Source organism: Manacus candei, unplaced genomic scaffold (genome assembly GCF_025592945.1).
Source record: "Manacus candei isolate 608988 ecotype Guabito, Panama unplaced genomic scaffold, ASM2559294v1 h1tg000049l, whole genome shotgun sequence".
Lineage (NCBI taxonomy): Eukaryota > Metazoa > Chordata > Aves > Passeriformes > Pipridae > Manacus > Manacus candei.
This window is the reverse complement of record NW_026138097.1, coordinates 6686864-6707033: the sequence shown is the minus strand read 5'-3', so window position 1 is coordinate 6707033 and position 20170 is coordinate 6686864. Positions and strand designations below refer to the sequence as shown.

At 42.7% G+C, this 20170-nt stretch overlaps 2 protein-coding genes across 2 annotated transcripts; both read left to right on the top strand.

Annotated features, from left to right (window-relative positions):
- Positions 1-554: 554 nt before the first annotated feature.
- LOC127476235 (probable 2-ketogluconate reductase) lies at positions 555-5673 on the top strand. Its single transcript, XM_051798918.1, has 7 exons — positions 555-667; positions 909-1193; positions 1685-2069; positions 2984-3155; positions 4101-4279; positions 4838-4934; positions 5315-5673. Exons 3-7 carry the CDS (start codon positions 1688-1690, stop codon positions 5466-5468), a joined length of 984 nt encoding a protein of 327 aa, XP_051654878.1. The 5' UTR covers positions 555-667; positions 909-1193; positions 1685-1687; the 3' UTR covers positions 5469-5673.
- A 376-nt stretch (positions 5674-6049) lies between these two features.
- RBFA (ribosome binding factor A) lies at positions 6050-14853 on the top strand. Its single transcript, XM_051798914.1, has 7 exons — positions 6050-6200; positions 7297-7339; positions 7974-8150; positions 9407-9519; positions 10726-10810; positions 12493-12566; positions 14201-14853. Exons 1-7 carry the CDS (start codon positions 6085-6087, stop codon positions 14577-14579), a joined length of 987 nt encoding a protein of 328 aa, XP_051654874.1. The 5' UTR covers positions 6050-6084; the 3' UTR covers positions 14580-14853.
- Positions 14854-20170: the final 5317 nt, after the last annotated feature.

Here is a 20170-nt window from a genome sequence, read left to right as displayed (position 1 = left end):
ATTAGATGATCTTTAAGGTCTCTTCCAACCCAAAACAATGTATGATCTACAGTGCAAGTAACCTTGTCTGGAAAATTTTCATGCATTTGTTTGCTGGGATACACACAGGACTGCCTGTGGCTGGGGTAAGAGCTGTAGTGCCTAAGGACCTAAGCCTAGCCCAGTTGCTTTACTCTCAAAGAGAGGTTTTGAGGATATTCCGAGAATCATTTAGGTTGGAAAAAACATTTTTGTGTGCAATGAGAGCTATCACTGGTGTTTGCCGGTCAGAGACAACTCTTCATCGCACATTAACTCCTGTGCAATGACTATGTGTAATGACCAACAGAGACACCAGACCACAGCTGGCCTTTGAAGACACTGTGGGGGGGAAAAGTGTGTTGCGCATTAATGCAAAATCCCTTTTATTTTGAAATCACAAATAGCGCAGAAACACGACACGCTTTTTAAAAACCACACAACCATTTGCAAACTCCCGTTGCTGTCTCTCGGCTTCCCGAGGGATTGGAGTGCAGCTCCCGCGCTCTTGCACGGCCTCTCCTCCCCGCTCGGCCCGGGCGGGGGTGCAGGCGTCCGGGCAGTCCCGGCTGGGCGCGGCGAGTCCCGCTCCGCCCTTGCTCTTCGGGGGTGCGGCTCGGACGCGGCGGCGGCGAGCGGGGCCGGCAGGGTGAGTGAGAGCTGCGGCGGGACTGCGGGACCCCGAACGGGGTACCGGGAGCGCCTCTGCCAGGTGGCCGCCGAGGTCCCTCGACTCTGGTGGCCGCGGCCCCACGGGGGGGTCCCGGTGGCACCGTCGGTAGCACCGAGCGCGTTGGGCACGGGGGGCTCCCGCGGTCCTCTGCGACCCCCCGTCGGTAAGGGCCGGACGGAGCCCTTCCCTTCCCGCTCCAGCTCCTTCGTATCTTTAGTCTCACCGGCAGGCCGGCCGGGACAGCTGCAAACACCTCGAGCCAGGGCTCGACCGGCCCTGGACCGGGAATACTCTCCGTGAGGTCGGGGGAGGAGCGGGAGGTGCTGACCCGGCGGTGTGGGAGCGGTGCGGGAGCGCCTTGCCTTGGGCTGATGGGCAGCTGCGGGTCTCTCGTCTTTAACCTGTGGTCACAGACTTGGTTCTTTCCGGAGTCGGCAGAGTGAAGAGTTGTCAGGACACTGAAGGAGACCGAAAAAAGAAAGGGTAAACTTATGTTCAGGAAGTAAGTCGATAATTCCAGAGTTCGTAGTTGACAAATTATAGCTCTGTTAACATTAAATGAGATTTTTTTCCTGAGCTAATTATTGAATATAGTTGCAGAAGTGGTAATCAAAGGCAGAACTTGGGGGTTAAAGTATACCCTTCCACTCACATGGCCACATTCTCAAATTATCAAGACTTTGGCTTTTAAATATTGAATGTTAAACAGGAGTAACACCTGATAACTCATTTGTCTAAGTGTCAGAATAGTTGGCATACCAGAAGCAATGTTTTCTTGTATTATTAACAAGATAATATAGAAATTGAACATCCTTCTGAATAACACAGTAAGAACTGAAAAATTCCTGCACGCGGGAGTGATTATCTTTAGCCAACTCTTCCGTAGTGGGAAAAAAGCATGTAATGAAGCCAATCAATTCCTGTTTTTTAATAAAAAAACACTATAATGGATTGCTTAAGACCATGTCCTTTTGGTTCTCGTTGCTTTTGTAGGGCATGGAGGGTCAGGAACTGCCTTATGTGCTAATTGACTGTATAGGAGGGATGCATGGAGTATATGAAGACCATGTTGGATTTCTGCAGAAACATTTTCATCTCATCACCATGAAAGAATATCTTGAAAATAAGACACTTCTCAGCAAAAAGATCAGAGCTATTTATATGTGGTATCACAAACCAGTTGTTAACAAAGAGCTGCTCCAGAGCTTGCCGAACTTGAGGATAGTTGCAAGTTCTGGAGTGGGAATAGATCACTTGGACCTGAACCTCCTCTCTAGCTTTGGTGTGAAAGTGTCCAACACTCCATTTATTGTTTCCACTGACACTGCAGACCTGGGAATGGCTCTGATGCTGGCATCTTCCAGGAGACTTGTGGAAGGTAATAACTGAAATGGTTTTAGTGTTTTTATAGAAACAGTGACTTCAAAACCTGCAGAAAGTGTGTGCTGATGCAAAGGTAAGCTTAAAAGTAGAAATGTGGAAAATACAGGACAAGGAAAAAGTTATCTGTCTTGTTAACAATAACTTGCATTTCCAAAAAGGCATATACAGCAAGGTAGATGTGTTCTTTCTTCAGACAGCTCTAAATTCAGGCCTCTTGTCCCTCAGCCCACAGCCACTTATTCATTGAACTTGTTCACTTCAGCTTTGCTTTTCAAGTTATAATAAAAGGGGATTAAAAGGAGATATTTTCAAGGAGGCTTGAAACCTGTCTTTGCCAAGCTGCCATGTGTGTATGTGAGTTATCACAAACAAGCTGTCCAGAAATCTGTCCACCATACTCTTTGTTTCTTTTCCTTGCCAACCTTGATGTATCTTCAAGGTTGCTGGGCATCAGATGGCCTTCCTAAAAGTCTTGATGATCCCACAACTGATCCATCAGTTCCACCATTCAGTATTTACAATGTCAGTGACATTTATGGCACTGCCACTTTCATTACCCCTGCTGATGAATAAGAAGCTGAGGTGCATTTCAGTTGTGCAATAATCTGTACTATAGGCAGAGAGAGATGATGGATGAGGTGTGTGATGTACATCCAAGGGAGGTTGCTGCTTTGGCCTTACCTCCCTTGTCTGCCAAAGAGAGGCTGAATATGTTTCTATCCTAAGCAAGAAATCAGTGTCAGCAGTCATGTACAGTGCAGCATTATTCACTTTTTGTCCAGAAACACCATGACATTTTGTTGCTGCTTCTGTGCTTCTGCTTGTCCTACAACAAAAAGTGAAAAAAAAAAAAAAACAGATGCCAGAACATCCTTTAAATGACATAATTCCTTCTTTTCCTCCTTCAAGGCTATGAGATGGCAGTCTCCCCTGACACAGAGTATTTCCCTGCTGACTGGTTGGGGGCTGAGGTTTCTGGAGCGACCCTGGGGATTGTGGGAATGGGCACCATTGGTTACAAAGTGGCTGAAAGAGCCAAAGCCTTTGAAATGAAGATTTTGTATCACAACAGGAGTCAGAGGTAAAGCTGGTTGCAGCTCCATGGCAACTCTATTTTGTCATTGCTTTTAAACGTTATTTGTACCTTTCACTGTGCTTTCACTTTTTACTGAGCTCTTTATTTTAAGTGCCAAAATACATACTGGTCTCCCTGGGAGTTGGGGCTCCCTGATCCCTCCTGTCATGGTGGTGACACTACAGTAGACTAAGGAAAGGAGAAAACTGTCTGGGAGGACATAAGTCCTGCAACTTAGGTGAAGCAGGGATTCAGGCAGAGACATCTCACCCTTCCAGAGCCAGCTGATAATAAAAAGCCAGACTTGCCAGTCTGTTTACTGTCTTCTAGCTGTGCTCTCTGCCCCTCTGTTCCCATCAGGCCCATCCCATCCTATTCTTTTGTGGGAATCTGAGGAGAGCCAAGCAGTTCAGGCCCCAGACTTGTCCTGATAGAGATCAAATGCACTAGCAGGTCCTGCTGTGCTTGTGGTTTCAGTGGATCAGCACTGATGCACAGAGCAATTAGGCTGCTGCTGACACAAATTTCTGAAGATTTAACCTCTGCTCTGTCTTGTGTGTTTCCTCAGCAATTTTCACGAGTTACTTTCCCCAGAGAAGGCAATTCTTGTAATACATCAGTCTTGCTTTTGGATTGGAAAAAAAATCCCTGTTACAGCCAGAAACTGTGATACAAATTAATTTATTTTATAATTTATTCAGTGCATTTACATGATACTCATTTCTTACTGTCCATCCCCACAGATATAGAACTGCACGTTTGTGTACAGTTCACTTGGTATTATGGGAAACAGCTTAACATTTGTCTTTACTGAATTTCAGTCAGATAACCAGCTAACTGCTTTGCACTGTGGAGTGAAGAAAACAATTAAGAAACTTTTTCTCTAAGAGTGATTTGATCTTTTTCTTGTTTCTTGCGTACTGAAGTTAAATTCTGGCTTTTTCCCCACAGAAAAAAAGAAGAAGAAAGTGCCGTTGGAGCTGTTTACTGTAAAAAGATAGATGATTTGCTCCAGCAGTCAGATTTTGTGTTGCTGGCTGTGAACCTAACTCCACAGACACACAAACTAATTGGGAAGAGGGAGCTGGAGCTGATGAAACCCGCTGCTACTCTCATTAATATTAGCAGAGGTGAGGTGCAACATAAACAAAACTGCATTGAGGTTTGCTGGCATGACAAGTCCTGGGAAAATCCAACTCTAATATGGAGTCCATCACTCTAAAATTTTCCACAAATTCTCTGATTACTGGATTATTTAGATGCCTGTGGTCGTATCGCAGTAAAACATTTGAGTGTTCCCATAAAAATGAGCAAGCAAGTCTCTGAAATGTTAGTGAGCTTGGAGTGTTAGAAGCTCACGTATACTTACATAACCTCCTACTTAAGCTTTTTATTTATTTAATGCAGTGTTGTTGCACATTAATAATAAATAATAATAATAATAACATTATGGTGGCACAGCCTGATATAAAGCCTGGCACTATACTTTATTTCATGCTGCTAATTCCCGGCGGTGCACACTGATGCACATACCCAAGCTTTCTCCTCCCACTCCATCATGCTCTGCTGCTGCTTCTGCATTGTGATCATGGCTAGCCCTGCTGTTTGCCTAACCACTGTGACTAAAAGGATGGTAAGAGAACAGTACAGAATATAAAAATAAACATAACCTTCTTACTGTAACCCAGGTCTGGTAGTGGATCAGGATGCTTTGGTGGAAGCCCTTCAAAACAAAGTTATTAAGGCAGCTGCTCTGGATGTGACATATCCTGAACCTTTGCCAAGGTAGGACATGTACTTAAATAAAATGAGTGTATGTGTAAGTTTCAAACTGAGTAAAATTTTGTGAGCACATGAGAAGTTGCATAATTTTGTTAGTATGAGTATACGATGTATGTGCACTAGGACTGCAATAGGTCCCCAATCCCTCTGTCCCAGCCAAATAAAAATCACATTGACTCATTTGGAGGATATGTTGCATAAAACCCCACCAACCTAGGCAGCACTTTGAACTGCTCTGAGTATGCTTGGGTCATGTAATTGTTTTCGTTTGGCTTTTTTTTTTAATAATTATTTTAAATATTTCCCTGACTTACCTGGAGGTGATGAAATAGATAACGAATATGCTGTGAGTGCCTAGCTCAGTATTTCTTTTCCTTTCCCAGGGATCACCCTTTGTTAAAGCTGAAGAATGTCATAATAACTCCACACATCGGAAGTGCCACCAAGAAGACACGCCGCATTATGATGGAGGAAATGACAGAAAGCATACAGGCGGGCATTGCAGGTCTTCCTATCCCTCATGAAGTGTTGCCATAACGCGGCTTGCACTTAGCATTAATGCCATTAGTGGTTATCCTGGCGTGACAAAACAGTAATTCGATCACTTTTCATGTAATTATCCCATGAGTATTATACAGATAAAATATATAATGTTTAATTTGTTTAAATAACAGACAGCAATTCTGTCTGGAAAACCTGCAGTATTTTGTCGTGACCTTCAATGAAAAACCCCAGAGTCTTGCACCAGTGTAATTTATTTTGCTCACATCCCCCTACAATTGCCCATGGATGCAACACCGAATTAAAGGAACGCGTAAATCGCGAGTTAGAGGAACTGCCTGGCACAGCCAGGCGTGTTCGAGCGGCTGCTCCAGCCGCTCCAGCAGCAGTCCTGACCTTCGGGTGCATTTTCCCTCTCCAGACACCGAGCCTGTGCACAGCTGCGCCGGCGCGGGGCTCGGCTCTGCCTGTGTGCGAGCCTTCCCCTACCCGGGCCTCAGGTTGGCCCGTGACCGAGGGCGGCGCGGCCTCTCCCCGTCCTTCCCTCTCTCCCTCCGGGGCCGGCCCAGGCCGCCGCGCCGGCAGGGGGAGCCGCCGCCGGAGCCGGGAGCTCAGCAGGGCCGGGCCGGGCCGGGCCGGGCGCCGCGGCGGAATGTGGGGTGCCCGGGCGGCGGCGGCGATGCCGCGGTGGTGCCGGGCGCTGCACGGCTCCGCCGCCCTGGGCGCCTCCAGGAACCTGCTGCTGCGCAAAATGCTCCGCAAGAACAAGTAGGTGCGGGGCCGGCGGGCGGCGGGGCCCTCTGCCGGGCCGGGCAGGGCCGTGCCTTGGCGGGGTGGTTTGTGGGCGCTGGGACAAGGGGTGTAAGAGGGGCTGTGGGGTCCCCGGTAGCACGAAGGAGAACCTCCCACCCCGAGCCGCGCTACGGGCACCGCCTCCAGTGCCGCGGGGCTCTTCTGATATCGGTGCTTCGGTGCTGTGCCAAGTCACCCCCGATCTCATTTGGTCGGCAGCGGCTGAACATGAGCCAGCAGTGTGCCCGGGTGGCCGAGAAGGGCAATGGCATCCTGGCCTGGATCAGCAGTATGTGGTCAGCAGGACCCGGGCAGGGACTGCCCCCTGTACACGGTGGCACGGGTGAGGCCGGACCTCGAATCCTGTGTTCATTTTTCGGCCCCTCACTACATGAAAGACATAGAGGTGCTGGAGCGTGTCCAGAGAAGGGCAACGAAGTTGTTGGGCGGTCTGGAGCACAAGTCTGATGAGGATGAGCTGAGGGAGCTGGGGGCGTTTAGCCTGGAGAAAAGGAGGCTGGGGGGACATTATCGCTTTCTACAACCATGTGAAAGGACGTTTTAGGCAGGTGGGGATTGATCTCCCAGGTTACAAGCAACAGGACAAGAGGAAATGGCCTCAAATTGCACTGAGGGAGGTTTAGATTAGATATTAGGAAAAATTTCTTCACTGAAAGGGAAGAAAGGTCAAGCAATGGAATAGGCTCCCCAAGAAAGTGGTGGAATAACCGTCCCTGGAAGCGTTCAGAGAACATGTACATGTGGTGCTTGGAGGCATGATTTGGCAGTGCTGGGTCAGTGATATTTTCCAACCTTAATGGTTCTATGACTCTCCAACCTTAATGGTTCTATGACTGAAGAAACTTTATTCTTTCCCCCTCCTCCCCGTGCTGTCTATGTGCATGGGAAGCATTGCTACTGCACCCCAGCTGGGGGGAAAACTACTTGTGGGCATGAAAACCTAGGTGGTGGTGTGTGCCTTCAGGGAGGTGGCATTTTAATTACACAGAGAATACATTGTTTCTCTGAGCTGCTGAAAGATAAAACTGATTTCCTTTCCTTTTTCCAAAAGAAAGAAATTTTGGTATGACAGCCCTACCCTGGGATCTAAAATGGTAAGTGCAAGCTCTTAAGATGTTATGTTCCAGTAGGAAAAAACTTGTTGTTCTGCCATTGATTCCAACCTTGGGAAAAGCATTTTCTGAGGGAGAAATGGCAGAATTTCGTGAATGTACACTGGTGCTCCAGTTTCACTGCAACATGCCAGGATTGCCATCCAGAGAAGCAGTTTGGCTTCCCATGGCTGTTTCTTCCTCTGTATTGATTTTTCATCTGTGCCAACATCAATGCTCTTTTGCATGCTCTTGAGTACATTGCAGAGAACTGATCTATGTTAAAACTTCTAAAAGCTTAGTTTAGCGAAAAAGTTTTTTAATGTTTGTTTTTCAAACAAGCAATGCTTTTCAGTCAATACATGCTGTATTTTAGAAAAGAGATTTATTAACCTGTATAACTTGCTACAAAATAGTAAGGAAACTTAAGAAACTTAGACTGTAAGACACAAAGGTCAGAGATTTTATGAACAGAAATATTCTTTTTTGAAACACTTGATACATAAGTCTTATATAAAACCATCACAGCTGCAATAATGACATTCTAAGAGCATACTTAGTAGAGTGCATAGAACTGTATATAGTTACCTAGTACAAGTGTGTAACTACTGATTAATGTGTTGTTTCGTTTTTTAAGATGTATAAACCAACCAAGTTGGACGCCCTAATGAAAAATGAGCAGACAAAAACTAGGAGAGAAGATAACATACGCTGCAGAGTCTTGAATGGTCTTATTCATAAGGCTATGTCACAGATGGTGACTACCTGTGAAGTCAGTCAAGAATTTTATGATCTCAAGCTGGAAATCTGCAAGGCAAGTGCCAAAGCTACATCTTGTGTTGAGCCACTCTGGCTGTGCCATGAGGTCAGCATGGTGTGCCAAAGGAGCTCCCCTGGGTGTTGTGATGTGTGCAGGGGGAGTTTTACTGCATTGCTTCTAATGTGGCAGAATGCAGCCAGATCAGGCTCTGGTGTACACACTGGGAGAGCTTTGTCACTGTTGTACTTGGCTTAGTAGACCTTTGCCACTCTAGTGCAAATACAACTTAGGGAAACTAAATGGTTATTCTCCTGGTATGACTTTTTTTCCCTGTTACTCAGATATAAACTCTTTGCCTTGACTTTTCGTAAGAAGTCTGGTTTTACCAGAGTATCTTTCCAAGAGTCTTTTCTTCTTGTAGCTGTGTGAGAGTTGTTACCTCCTTGTGTCACTCACCAGCAATATTACAGGCAGAAAACCTAAGTGAGGGATGAGCTTAGTTCAGAAGAAAGGCAAGCATAAGAAAATGTCATTGTAAAGCAAGATTCGAGAAAGATTTGGGATTTGAACCTAGTTGTAGCTAATGCTGTAATTTGTGGGTTTGAAAGGGATGTTAAACCTCTGATTCAGGAACCAAGTCAGTTTCTGCATTCTTGTTTGTTGTCTGTAGTTTTTATCTTCCACATATGCTGTTCTGTAAAGACTAAATTATACTAGGTTTTGGCTTAAAAGCCTGATGGACTTATTAGAAGGATGGGAAAAAAATTGCGCATCATAGCTGCATCTATAAGAAAAGGTTTGTTATTTGTGACTGAAATAGATGTTGTTGCCAACTGAATTTGTTCCGTCTTCAGGCAAGTGATTAAAATTACATGGGCAAGATGAGTCTTTTGGCTCTATTTGTGCAGTACCCTTCATATAATATTTCTGTCTCTTAGGGCTTTGAGGGTTGCTTGTCTAACTTGGATTACATGTCTGCACATAAAAATACTGGCTGGTGTGGGCAAGCCACAGCATTCTCAGGAAGCACTGCTGTAACCAAAACAATTTATAACATGAGAGAGAGAAAGAAACAACCTCCTTCCGAATATAATTCAGATTTTATAATTGCTTAGTTGTGCTGCACTGGGACATGGCAGGGAGTAGGTCAGTCCTGATTTACTCCTGAGCTGATTCTGGTACAATATCATTACTTCTGTTATCAGAAGAAATTTTCTAGTAGGCTTTCTGCAATCCATCAGAGACTTCATTGTACATGAAGTGTGTGTGTGTATATATATAATTTTAAAGATATATTTGCCCTTTTACAGGTGTCCCTGTCATCAAACTTTTCAGCATGTCGTGTGTACTGGAATCCTGCTGCTACTATGGAGAAAGAAAGCTATGTGGAAAGCGTGCTGCGGAAGAGCGCTCCACGTATACGGTACTGCTGTGGGATAAACAGGCCGCTGCATAAATTCATAGCCAGGGACTAGTGCCGTTTCTTAAGGATTTCTAACAGTCTATATCTGACCTGTTGGGATGCTTTAGGTTTCTAGATACTTAGAGTCAGAGCATCTCCTGTGATGAGCCTCACAGGGAAGGGTGGCTGCGACAGACCAGCTGCGTATTCTCTTGCTAGAGCACAGCTGGCTTATTTGGTTTCTGTGCTTTTCCAGGACTGGAGTGGGCTGAGCAGAAATCAAGAGGAGTGTGGATGAGGTTTCACTCCGTTGTACTAGAGGTGGTGGGCTGGACATGGTCTGAGTGACAGAAGGCCAGAATGGCATGCTGCACAACGGACTGGCAATTCCAAGTATCTCCTTACAGATTCATTGAGCAATTCTGATTGCTAGGGACAATTTAGACCTCCAGAAGGGGTGACTAATGTTACAGAAATTCTTCACAGCACCAATTAAAAAAAATATTCAGGATGCTACCATGTATTGTGATGCTTTTACCCATTTTTTCAGCACAGAGTCCAGCATCCAGGAAGTTTTCAGGGTATTATTGAGATTTTTGTCTCTCCCTCTTTCTTGCTTCCCCTCTGCTATCAAGCCAGTGGGTTGGAAGTTCAGGATTTAACTCCATGTGGAAGGTGACATAGGAGCATACTTGTAAACCCTTTTACTTTCCACCTGTTTCCCTAGGCTATGTAATTCCTGCTCCAGCACAATGCTCTCTTCTACTCCCAACAGCTTCCACTTTTTGAAAAGGAAAGTTGCTGGCTGGGAAGAAGACAAGGGGAGCCCTGTCAGTCCTTTCTGCAGCTAGCGTGTAAGACTAGTTGTCTTGCTCTGCTCTGAGGACTCTGTCCCCCACTGCTCTCACCCATACAGTGGGGATAAGGATGCCAAATGAAGTGGGGAAAAGACTTGTGCATATAGATAGAGACAATCTATCATCAATACTAATGTCATCAATACTCAGTGGGATCTGCAGCTGGTAGTTTTTGTATGTTATGCATTCAAAGTTGGGATTCTGCAGTGATGTATTGCTTAGCACTAACTTGAATAGCTACCCATCAGACTGTAAGTTTTGCAAACCATATCTTTAATGTACAGTACTGCTAGAATTAATTTAACACATTTTACTTGTCTTGGAGATGCTCTACTGATACTCATACTGGTGAATGCTGTATTTTTGCCAGGTATCTTCTGAAGAGTCAGCAAATTCTAGGAAATGTACCCCCAATAATATTTATAAAAGACAAAGAAGCTGCAGCTGTGAAAGAGGTAATTCTATTCTTTGACTCAGTGTACAAATATGATGACTTAGGAGAGAGCTGATCATTCAATTCCTCTAACAATCTATATTCAAAATCACTCTTTATCTGTACCCTTTCTTCTTCAAGTTCCAAAGCACTTTAACAAACAATCTTTAGTAAGATTGAGGCTTCTGTACAATGTAAAAGAATTGTAGGTTGTATCATTAGGTCAATAAAGAAATTCTAAAAAATTTAATTACCTTTTTAAGGAATAGTATAGGGTTGCCTGATGTACATGATAATAGAAATGAGGTTGGAAGAGCTTTCTTCCACATTTTAAATGTTACATGATTTAAAATTCCAGTGGCTCTAACCAGCGACTTGTTTATTTTTATTTTTTCCCCCCAATCTTTTTCCATCTGTGAATTGTTAAAATGTTTTTAGGGAAGTGCAGATCTTTACATGGGGGATGTAAGCTTACTCATACTGCATTTTTTCCTTTGCTTTTAAAATTATCTTTACTATTTCACATTTTCTATCAAGGTGTTGATAGTTTTAACTACTTGAAATATTACTAGAACAATGATGTTTCCTAGAAATTTGCTGTCATTAGGACTGTGAAGCGAGATCTCTTAAATAGTGAGATTTCCAGAAGAGAAGAATGACATCAATGAGTAGAATTTAATAAAAAAGTCTCCTCCTGTTGATGTGAATAGAAGTTGAAAAGAACGTGTTCACATTTCTGTGCCTTGAAGTGCCCTAATAGTAACATGTGTTACTATTACAACCAATTAATTACTGTTAGTGACTTATGGGCTCCTGCAGTGTGTGTGAGCGGGGCTGGAAAGAATAGCAAGAGCTTTAGACTCTCTAGAAATGCAGTGAACTGCTTGAACTTTCTGTGGTCAAAAAAATTCTGGGTTCCACACAAGACAAGTATAAACTCTCCTTATATTGCTTCTGTCAGGGAATGACACTGGAAAGCACTTAGATGGGTCATCTTCTCCTGCTTTGCAATTCATCAGATTTATATCAACCACAGATTCAAATAACAGGGCTTGAAATAATGTAATGGAACCTGATTTTTAAGTTTCGGAAGTCAAGGAAAGACCATCCAATTAAACTCCTAGAATAATGCACTGAATTAGAAGGGAATTAATGTAAAGAAAAGTTGCAATAAAAATTTCAGATGAGACCAAATTTTCACAATTATGTACAGTCTGTAAGCACTGAATATATTAGATTTGTAGCATTTACTGGATAGGTGCCATGTTAAAAGGGAGTTGGGAACTCCATAATTACGTGTAATAGAAATGCAAACTTGCAGAAAGTGGGAAGAGAGGAAAAAAAATCTCAATGTAAGGATGTTATGAAAAAGGATTCACAAGACTGAAGTAAGAGAACAAATAAACCAAAAATTACATGTCACACAATCCCTAGCCAATGGTTTATAATGTACAAGGCAAAAAACTTCCAAGGAATCCCTGGATACATTACACTATTTGACACAAACTTCCCAGGCAAAGAGTGGAAGCTGTTCCATGCTTACTGGAATGATGGAAGAGGCTATTTTAAAATGGTTTTGCTAAATATTTCAAACATGTAGAAAATCAAATATTTGCTGCTACGTGCTTGTCTGTTTCTTTCAGGTGTGCATAAAGTAGATTTAATATAGGATCTTTAAAGTGTGTTGCCTTCATGTGTTTACAGGTCGAGGACTTATTGGCAATTGCTGATTTTGGACCTCCTGAAGAAGAAGAAGAAATATTTGAAAATGATTCAAGGTGGGTCTTTTTGAATCAGAATTGTACAAGTGCCCATTTTCATCTTTGTTAGCTGACTTAAATTGGGTATAATTTGACATGACAGAAAGTATATTTTAATTAGATTTGTACGTTTTTATTATCTCAGAGTTCAGCAAATGATGTTATGAAGAAATAAAAAGTAGAAGAGAGAGTCTCTTTGGAAGACCTTACCAGAAAAGTATCTCATCTTTTGAAGAGATAAGATTTTTTTAATTGATTTTTTTTTTTATGGAAGAGACTATAGAATAGCCAAGGACAAAACTATTATGTAATCATCCCAGAACTTAAATGTAGAGGACGACATTTTATTTTGCGACTTAAGTTTCTTTACCGAAGTTACACCCATTTATTAAAATTAAGGGAAAATATTTCGTATTATGTATGCTCTGATTTACTTCCATATTTTAGTGTAGACACATTTTCATAGGCTATTTTGTCATTAGTTCTTGTACACAGGTCTGACCACAGCTTTGCAAAATATGGAAAAGGAAGGTCTATTTTATTACATATAAGCGAACCTCTGTAAAACTGTGGAGAATGACTGAATTGTCACTTGTAACAGCACAGTGTGTATTCTTTCAGAGGCACCCATAAGGTGGTATCAGAACACAGTCTTAGAAATCAGCTGTGTTTCATGTCTATACCTTGAGTGACATAGTCATCAGATTTGTTACTTGCAGACCCAATACTTGTTCTGGTATTAATATCTTGATTTTTGTGAGGGAAATGAATGTAGAATTTCTAAGATTCCAAGACTTGATGTTGTTTATGATGTTGTTTATGCAGCAGTAATATTTGTTGCTTGCTGGTAATTTTCTCATAAGAATACCAGTGCTCCTCTACTTGGCCATTTTTTTCTGATATAAGTTTGGTGTGTTATACGTGAGTTACAAGTTTACTGACAAATCTCCCTAAGTTAATTTAGCATTCTTCTGTGAGGGATTTTTGGCTATTGAGAGATAGGGCTAAACAGTCTATTGGAATAGTGATTTTGTGGACTGGATGCTCTGAAAGCCAACAGCCTTTGTACTTGGGTGCTGCAGTCTGTTGGTAGAAATGCCTTCTGGGCCCCGGCGTCTCACAGGATGGTTCATCAGGGGCAAATCAGAAATAGCTTCCAGTGGGAAGTCATTGCTGACAGATTTCCCACATGGCACCTAACATCTTCCTCTGTGTCTTGTGGAAATACTGAAGTCCAGCATAAGGTGTCATATATACATGGGTCTGATGTCTTTTGGGCACAGGCTGCTGCTTCTCACTTCTTGGAAGAGCTCGGGAGAAGTCTTAAATTCCTTGGGGCTCCCAGGTCCAGTGTTTACTCTGTTACCTGTGTACCCCTCTTTCAAGAGACAAGCAGTTTCATCTGGAATGTCATTGTTTTATTGGCTTTCCCCCATTAAATCTGTTGACTGGCTTATACACAGACTGTCCTCGGACATACGATACAATGGTATCTCTTCCTTCTTAACATGGGTAGCACAGTGCTGAACACAGGGAATTTATAAAGTCAAACTGAAAACTCCAGTTTATTTCCATATTACTCAAGTTGTCAAAATTACCCCTTGAAATATGCACAGAGAGAAACCCCCCAATATTTGTTTTCTTTTTCACAGTAAACTGTTCTCTTCAGCAACTCAATCTTCAGGGCCACCCATGCGGTCTAATCTGTTTGGTATTGACCATGAACTGCTGAATAAACAGATAATGGACTATAAAAGACTGAAAGTGTCAAGACATATAGAAAGTATTCCCTGGACAGAAGAGCAGGAGCAGCAGCTTTCTAAGATTCGGAAGAAAATGAAAAAGAGAAAACCAAAGAATCCTGATGATGACGACATTACACCACAGAAATACTTACTGGACAAATATGACGCTGATTACTGGGATGATAACACTGAATCGGTCTCAGACTATGAGTTGGAGGAAGAGGTAAAGGAATTGGAGATGGATGATGGCAAACATTTAAGTCATCCTGCTGATAAACTAAAATGAAGTGAAAAAGCCACTCCCTTCAAAATGGAGGATACCAATAGCAAAAGAAAAAAGACTGCCATAGATACTGAAAGGTTGTTTACCTGTTTACCACTTCCATATGTAAGAAAAACAAAAATGCCATTTGTGACATTTTGTTAAGCACCTTTCAAGCTGCTACAGTTGTGGAACTTTGAACAAGGGAGCAGTTTTATAATAAAATACACCAATTGCAGCACTGAGGTAAAACTTCTTGCAGTTGTGCTGATTATTTCCAATAAAATTATAGTTTCTATATTGCAAGAAAATGCCTTTTTCTTTTGAGTGACTTGGATAAAAATTATCACAAAGTGATGGTGTCATTCTGAGGTCAGGAAGGAAGAAGGAAGCAAAATAATGACAGTGCTGTTCAGGCTTCAGCCCACAAAGACCAGGACAGGGTATTCTCTAGAGGACCCAGTCTAATGGAGGGAACTCTTTCTACAAGGTGAAACTCATTGGAATTATGGTCAGTGAAGTTACAAATCCGAAAGAAAATAAATTTAGAAAATTACTGTTATGCAAGGGAAACTGCAGCCAGAAGAGAATGGAGAACTGCTCATCCCTTGGGTAAAATCAGGCAAAGCATTGACTGTGACTTAAAAAATGTATTAACAACTCAAAAACTCGAGAAAAAACAGCAGGCAAGAATGCTCCAGTAACTGTTTGAGATCTGAAAATGAATAGGAGATTATATAAAAAGTGAGAATAAAGCTTTCTGACTCAAGCACGTAAAAATAACAGCATGACTGTGTAAATTCAGAAGGGCAGAAGCTTCAAAGAAATTATAATGAACAAGGCAGTAAAATGGAATTCTATGAGAAATACAGAAAATTTAATTCCTTTAGTAAAGAAAGACAACACAGGGGAGGTTACACTCTAGTAGAATCACAGAATGGTTTGAGTTGGAAGGGATCTTAAAGATCTTCTAGTCCCAACCCCTCATGCCATAGGCAAGGACACTTTTCACTAGACCAGAGTCCATCCAACCTGGCCTTGAACACTTCCAGGCATGGGGCATCTGCAGCTTCTCTGGGCAATCTCTTCCAGTGTCTCACCACCCTGACAGTGCACAGTTCCTTCCTCATATCTAATCTAAATCTTTCCATTTAAAACTGCTACGCCTTGTCCTATCACTACCTTTAAAGAACACTGCAATCATCAGTCACAGTCAATGTGGGTTTCATATAGAAAAAGTCCTGTTTAAGTAATTTAGTATCTTTTATAATAAGGTCACCTACCTGAGGCATGAAGGGAAAGTGGTGGATGTAGTTTTTCTGGGTTTTTGCAAGGCTTTCGGTATTGTGGGACAAGTTGTCAGCTGTGGGATGAGCAGGTTCATGGTGTACTGGGTGAAGAACTGACTGAAGGGCAGAGCTCAAGGGTTTCAGTGAATGGGGCTATATCTGGCTGGTGACCAGTCCCTGGTGGGGGATCAGGGATCAGTTCTAGGTCAAATTCTGTTCAGTACATTTATCAGTGATTTGGATGCAACAGTTGAATGCACCATTAGTGAGTTTGCTGATGATGCCAAACTGATCTGGATAGATTGGAGCACCGAAGAAGGAGTAATACCAGGCACAAGTCTAAACTGGGAGAGGATTGGCTGGAGAGCAGTCCAGCAGAAAGGGGTCTGGGGTTGGTGGTTGGCAACAGGCTCAATATCAGTCAGCAGTGTGTGCCTGAGCAGCCCAGAGGGCAAACCATGTCCTGGGATACATCAAATACAGCATCACCAGCCACTCAAAAGAGGTGATTATCCTGCTGTATTTGGTGTTGGTGTGGCCTCACCTTGAGTATTTTGTGTGGTTCTGGGCCCCACAATTTCAAAAGGTTGTGAAGGTCCTTGAATGCATCCAGAGGAAGACAGCAAAGCTGGTGAAAGGGCTCCTGTGGAGGAGCAGCTCAGGACATTGAGTTTTTCATGTTAGGAGAGAAGGAGGATGAGGGGCAACCTCACTGCTCTCTACAGCTTTCTGAGGAGGGGAAGGGGAAAAAGGTCCCTCTTTTCCCTGGGACTCAGTGCCAGGTCATGTGGGAATGGCTCAGAGCTATTTCCCTCAGAGGAAGTTCAGACTCGACATAAGGAAACATTTCTTTACCCAGAGGGTGATCGAACCCTGCTGCAACAGGCTTCCAAGAGAGGTGGTCCATACCCCAAGCCTATCAATGTTAAAGAGGCATTTGGAAAATGCCCTTGCCTTTTAGCAACTATGCTTTTTAGTTTGGTCAGCCCTGAAATGGTCAGGCAGTTGGACTCAGTGTTCATCCCTTCCAACTCAGCTCTGTGATTCAATTCGATTTGATTTGACTCCTGTTGCTCTCTCCTCCTTTCCCTACCAGTACATGCTAAGGAAATCTTTGATGACATTTCTTCCCAGCCCACTGGAGAAGGGATGGAATGGGCTGCCATGTCCCAGCCTGGGCATTGGCTCTGTCACTTTGTAGCAAGGAGGCATGTACCTTCTGCTGGGGGTGAGAGCTGTGCATCATCTTGAGATAATTTGTCCACTTAAACACATTTGCAAATAGCACACAGAAACTTTGTATTTTGAAAGTCTTCTGTGTTTATCCAGTTTAGCTGGATCTCCACAGGATGTCAAACCCCATGTCTCTGACACTAGGGGACCAAAGATCTGGGCTTTAAGATCAAGCCCTCAGTCTGGAGCAGGAGGTGCTCCAGAACTAAATGGTTACAAACCATTTGATGTGAGCAATACATGTTCATTTTCCTGTGGATTTTTTTTTCTCCTTGTACTCAGCGGTAGAAATGCCTGAGCTGTTTCCCTTGGAAACACATTAAAACACAAGACTCAGATATGGCATACAAAATGTGCTCCAGTCACATGGTAAAACTTTCAGAGATCATTGGTGACTTTAATCTTTCTGAGAGCTGTCTACCTCCATTCATGTGGAAATGTTCAAAGTTTAACCAAAAGCTTGGTAAATCTCTTATTCCTTTAGAATTTAGTATTTTGAGTCTTGAAAGATGAAGGAATGTACTATTCTTGCAATTTTCTACGTTGGGTACAAAATTAGTATGTACATTCAGACTATGTAAATAAGGGCATTTCTACCACAGATGTTCATCTGATTGTGGTGATGACAGAGCTGAAAGACAGGGTTTTGGTTCTTTCTGCATGAACTCTGCAGGGATGTAGAGAGCATGCATGATTTCCTCACCATTCGTTCCCAATGCACCAAGGGACATTTGCTACTACACTGTTGATGGTGAGGTCTTCCTTTTGGAAAGAAGTACTGAATCGTTTTGTGTTCTTGACCATCATTTTCCTTGTACTTCAGTAGCTCTTTTTCTTCTTTGGACTTCATCCTTGCTACCTTTCTTGAAACTGATGTCAGCCCTCTCAGGCTTTGTCTTGTTCCTGCTAGTCATCTTCTTATTCTGTAGGCCCTCCATGCCCTTACTGAGCTGCTTAGTTTTTGTTTGCCTTCACCCCAGGTAGGATTTCTCCTTCTTGAACCTGAGGAATAAGAAATGTCCGCAGTAGTACAGGTGAGTAGAAAAATATAGAGCGCATGCTCAGTGAGGGGTGGTCGTACCTTGGATATGGGTAGCTTTTGGGGTGGAGGTGTTTTTTGGTATTATAATAAGGAAAGTTCATCCACAGGACACGATTTTACCATAAAATTAAGCAATTGCTCGTTCAGCAACCAATATATCTCTTATGTGGCAGATGCTATGCGGTTTATCAGCTACAGGGTACCATTAACTTCGCATACTTGCAATGATTTCCAACAGAGCCTGGCTGTGGTGTCTCCACTCTGCTCCACCCTCCGTTCTATTTCTCCTAAGGTCAGCGCATCAAGCTTCCCTAGTGCTGCCAACAACTAAGGTTGCAGGCCATCTTGCTCGGGTAACAGATTCCTTACATGCTAACCACATTCCACCTTGGAAGTTTCCTTAGGATTACAACTTCTCCTAGGATGTGGATATATATAGTCTCAATAATTTTTCCCCAGTAATTCTAGTAATAACTCCACACCCTGTGACCTGTTCATGCATCTAGGGACGTTTGCCTACTCCTATATTTCCAGGCTGGAGCAGAAAACTCATGGCGCTTCACCTGATGTTGTTCTACCTATTTCTACAGTGCAGTGCTTCAAACCAAGTTCTTATCATAGGATCTAACTCTTCTGTCAGAGCTTCAGCTGGTATGGAATATTTGGGCTGTAGAAATAGATCATGAGATACAGTTCTTTTTGTTTCATGGGTGCCATGAAATCCAGAATATGATGTGGACAAGGAAACCTGCTTTTCTTGAACAATGGTTTTCTGCAATCTAAATTCAAAAGACCTGACCGTGAACTTCATTCATTCATATATTTGATGGCAACAAAGCCTGAAAGGTGAAGTCCAACAGATGTGTTAATGAGGCTTCCACCCATCGGTAGCCCACTGGAGTCCAGTTCCATGCTGTCACAACCAGCAGATCCAGCCCTCTGCCAGCTGGGTGAGCAACAGTGTGAGTGGACTTCCAACATGAAGGAATTGAATATCTCCTCCTAGAAAAGGAAATAACTACAGCTGGAATTAACTGAATTTCCATTTTAGAAGTTTCCTTAGAGAAAGTGTCAGTCACTGAGAAAGCTCCAGGAGATGAAACACTGGTAGATCAATGTGATGCAGTTTGTGGCACTGCTGTCTATGGGGATAAGCTTCCATTTAGAAAAAAATTCAACACAGTGATCATTAGCCTGCTCCTGATAGTTATACTCTGAATATGGTGGCTGGCCAGCTGAAAGTGAGAATTGCAGTAATCTGTAGAATCAATGTTAAGTGTCCTACTCTTAAAATTAATTACTTTTATTGCTACATCTGCCTCTTGATATCTTTTTTTACTGGAAGCGTCGGTTCTGTCAGATGAGCTACATATAATACTGTTAGTGCTCTCCACTGAACTCAGTTTAGTAGTTGGAAAACAGAGCAATAAATACGTAATTGAGGTATGCTGAGCTAACATTCTTGGATGACTTGAAGGATTGTGAATACAAGTAACATAAATTCAGGAGAACCCATGGATTGTCCTCTCTTAACTAGTTTTATTTTATTTTGTTTGGTTTTTTTAGATAGGTGATAATCCAGTAAAGATATTCCAGCAGTTGTTTCTTCCCAGGAACACTAGTGACAGCTAGGTTTGTGCCAGTCATGTGTTTAGAAAGGCTCTACACAACTTTGCACGAATTATTTCTGTTCTCAAATGGCCATCCCTACAGCCCTCCTTAAATCTTTCATACACAGATAAAAACACAAATAACTTTAAATACCATAGGGCCTTGCACTGTTTTGTGATTATCTCATTTATGCTGTTTTTCCATCTATGCAAGGTATGGGGTGGAAAGAGTGGCAGCACTACACAGAAGATGAACACATTATCTACATGAATTTGCTCCCCTTACCCCTAGCATATCCCTGAGATCTGCCATTGTGACTATAGGTTAGTGGCTGACAACACAAAAACCTTAGAAAAGTGCTTCGCAGCTTTTCAGTACATCTATGAGTGGTTGCTAACTGCGAGAAAATCCTGCAGTGTTGTGCTCTGTGGATGTATCTG

Coding starts and splice junctions, on each gene's coding strand:
- LOC127476235 (XM_051798918.1), top strand. CDS start 1,688: ATGGAGGGTCAGGAACTGCCTTATGTGCTAATTGACTGTATAGGAGGG. Junction 3,156..4,100: donor TATCACAACAGGAGTCAGAG/GTAAAGCTGGTT, acceptor TTTTCCCCACAG/AAAAAAAGAAGAAGAAAGTG. Junction 4,935..5,314: donor TATCCTGAACCTTTGCCAAG/GTAGGACATGTA, acceptor TTCCTTTCCCAG/GGATCACCCTTTGTTAAAGC.
- RBFA (XM_051798914.1), top strand. CDS start 6,085: ATGTGGGGTGCCCGGGCGGCGGCGGCGATGCCGCGGTGGTGCCGGGCG. Junction 9,520..10,725: donor AAGAGCGCTCCACGTATACG/GTACTGCTGTGG, acceptor TATTTTTGCCAG/GTATCTTCTGAAGAGTCAGC. Junction 12,567..14,200: donor ATATTTGAAAATGATTCAAG/GTGGGTCTTTTT, acceptor TCTTTTTCACAG/TAAACTGTTCTCTTCAGCAA.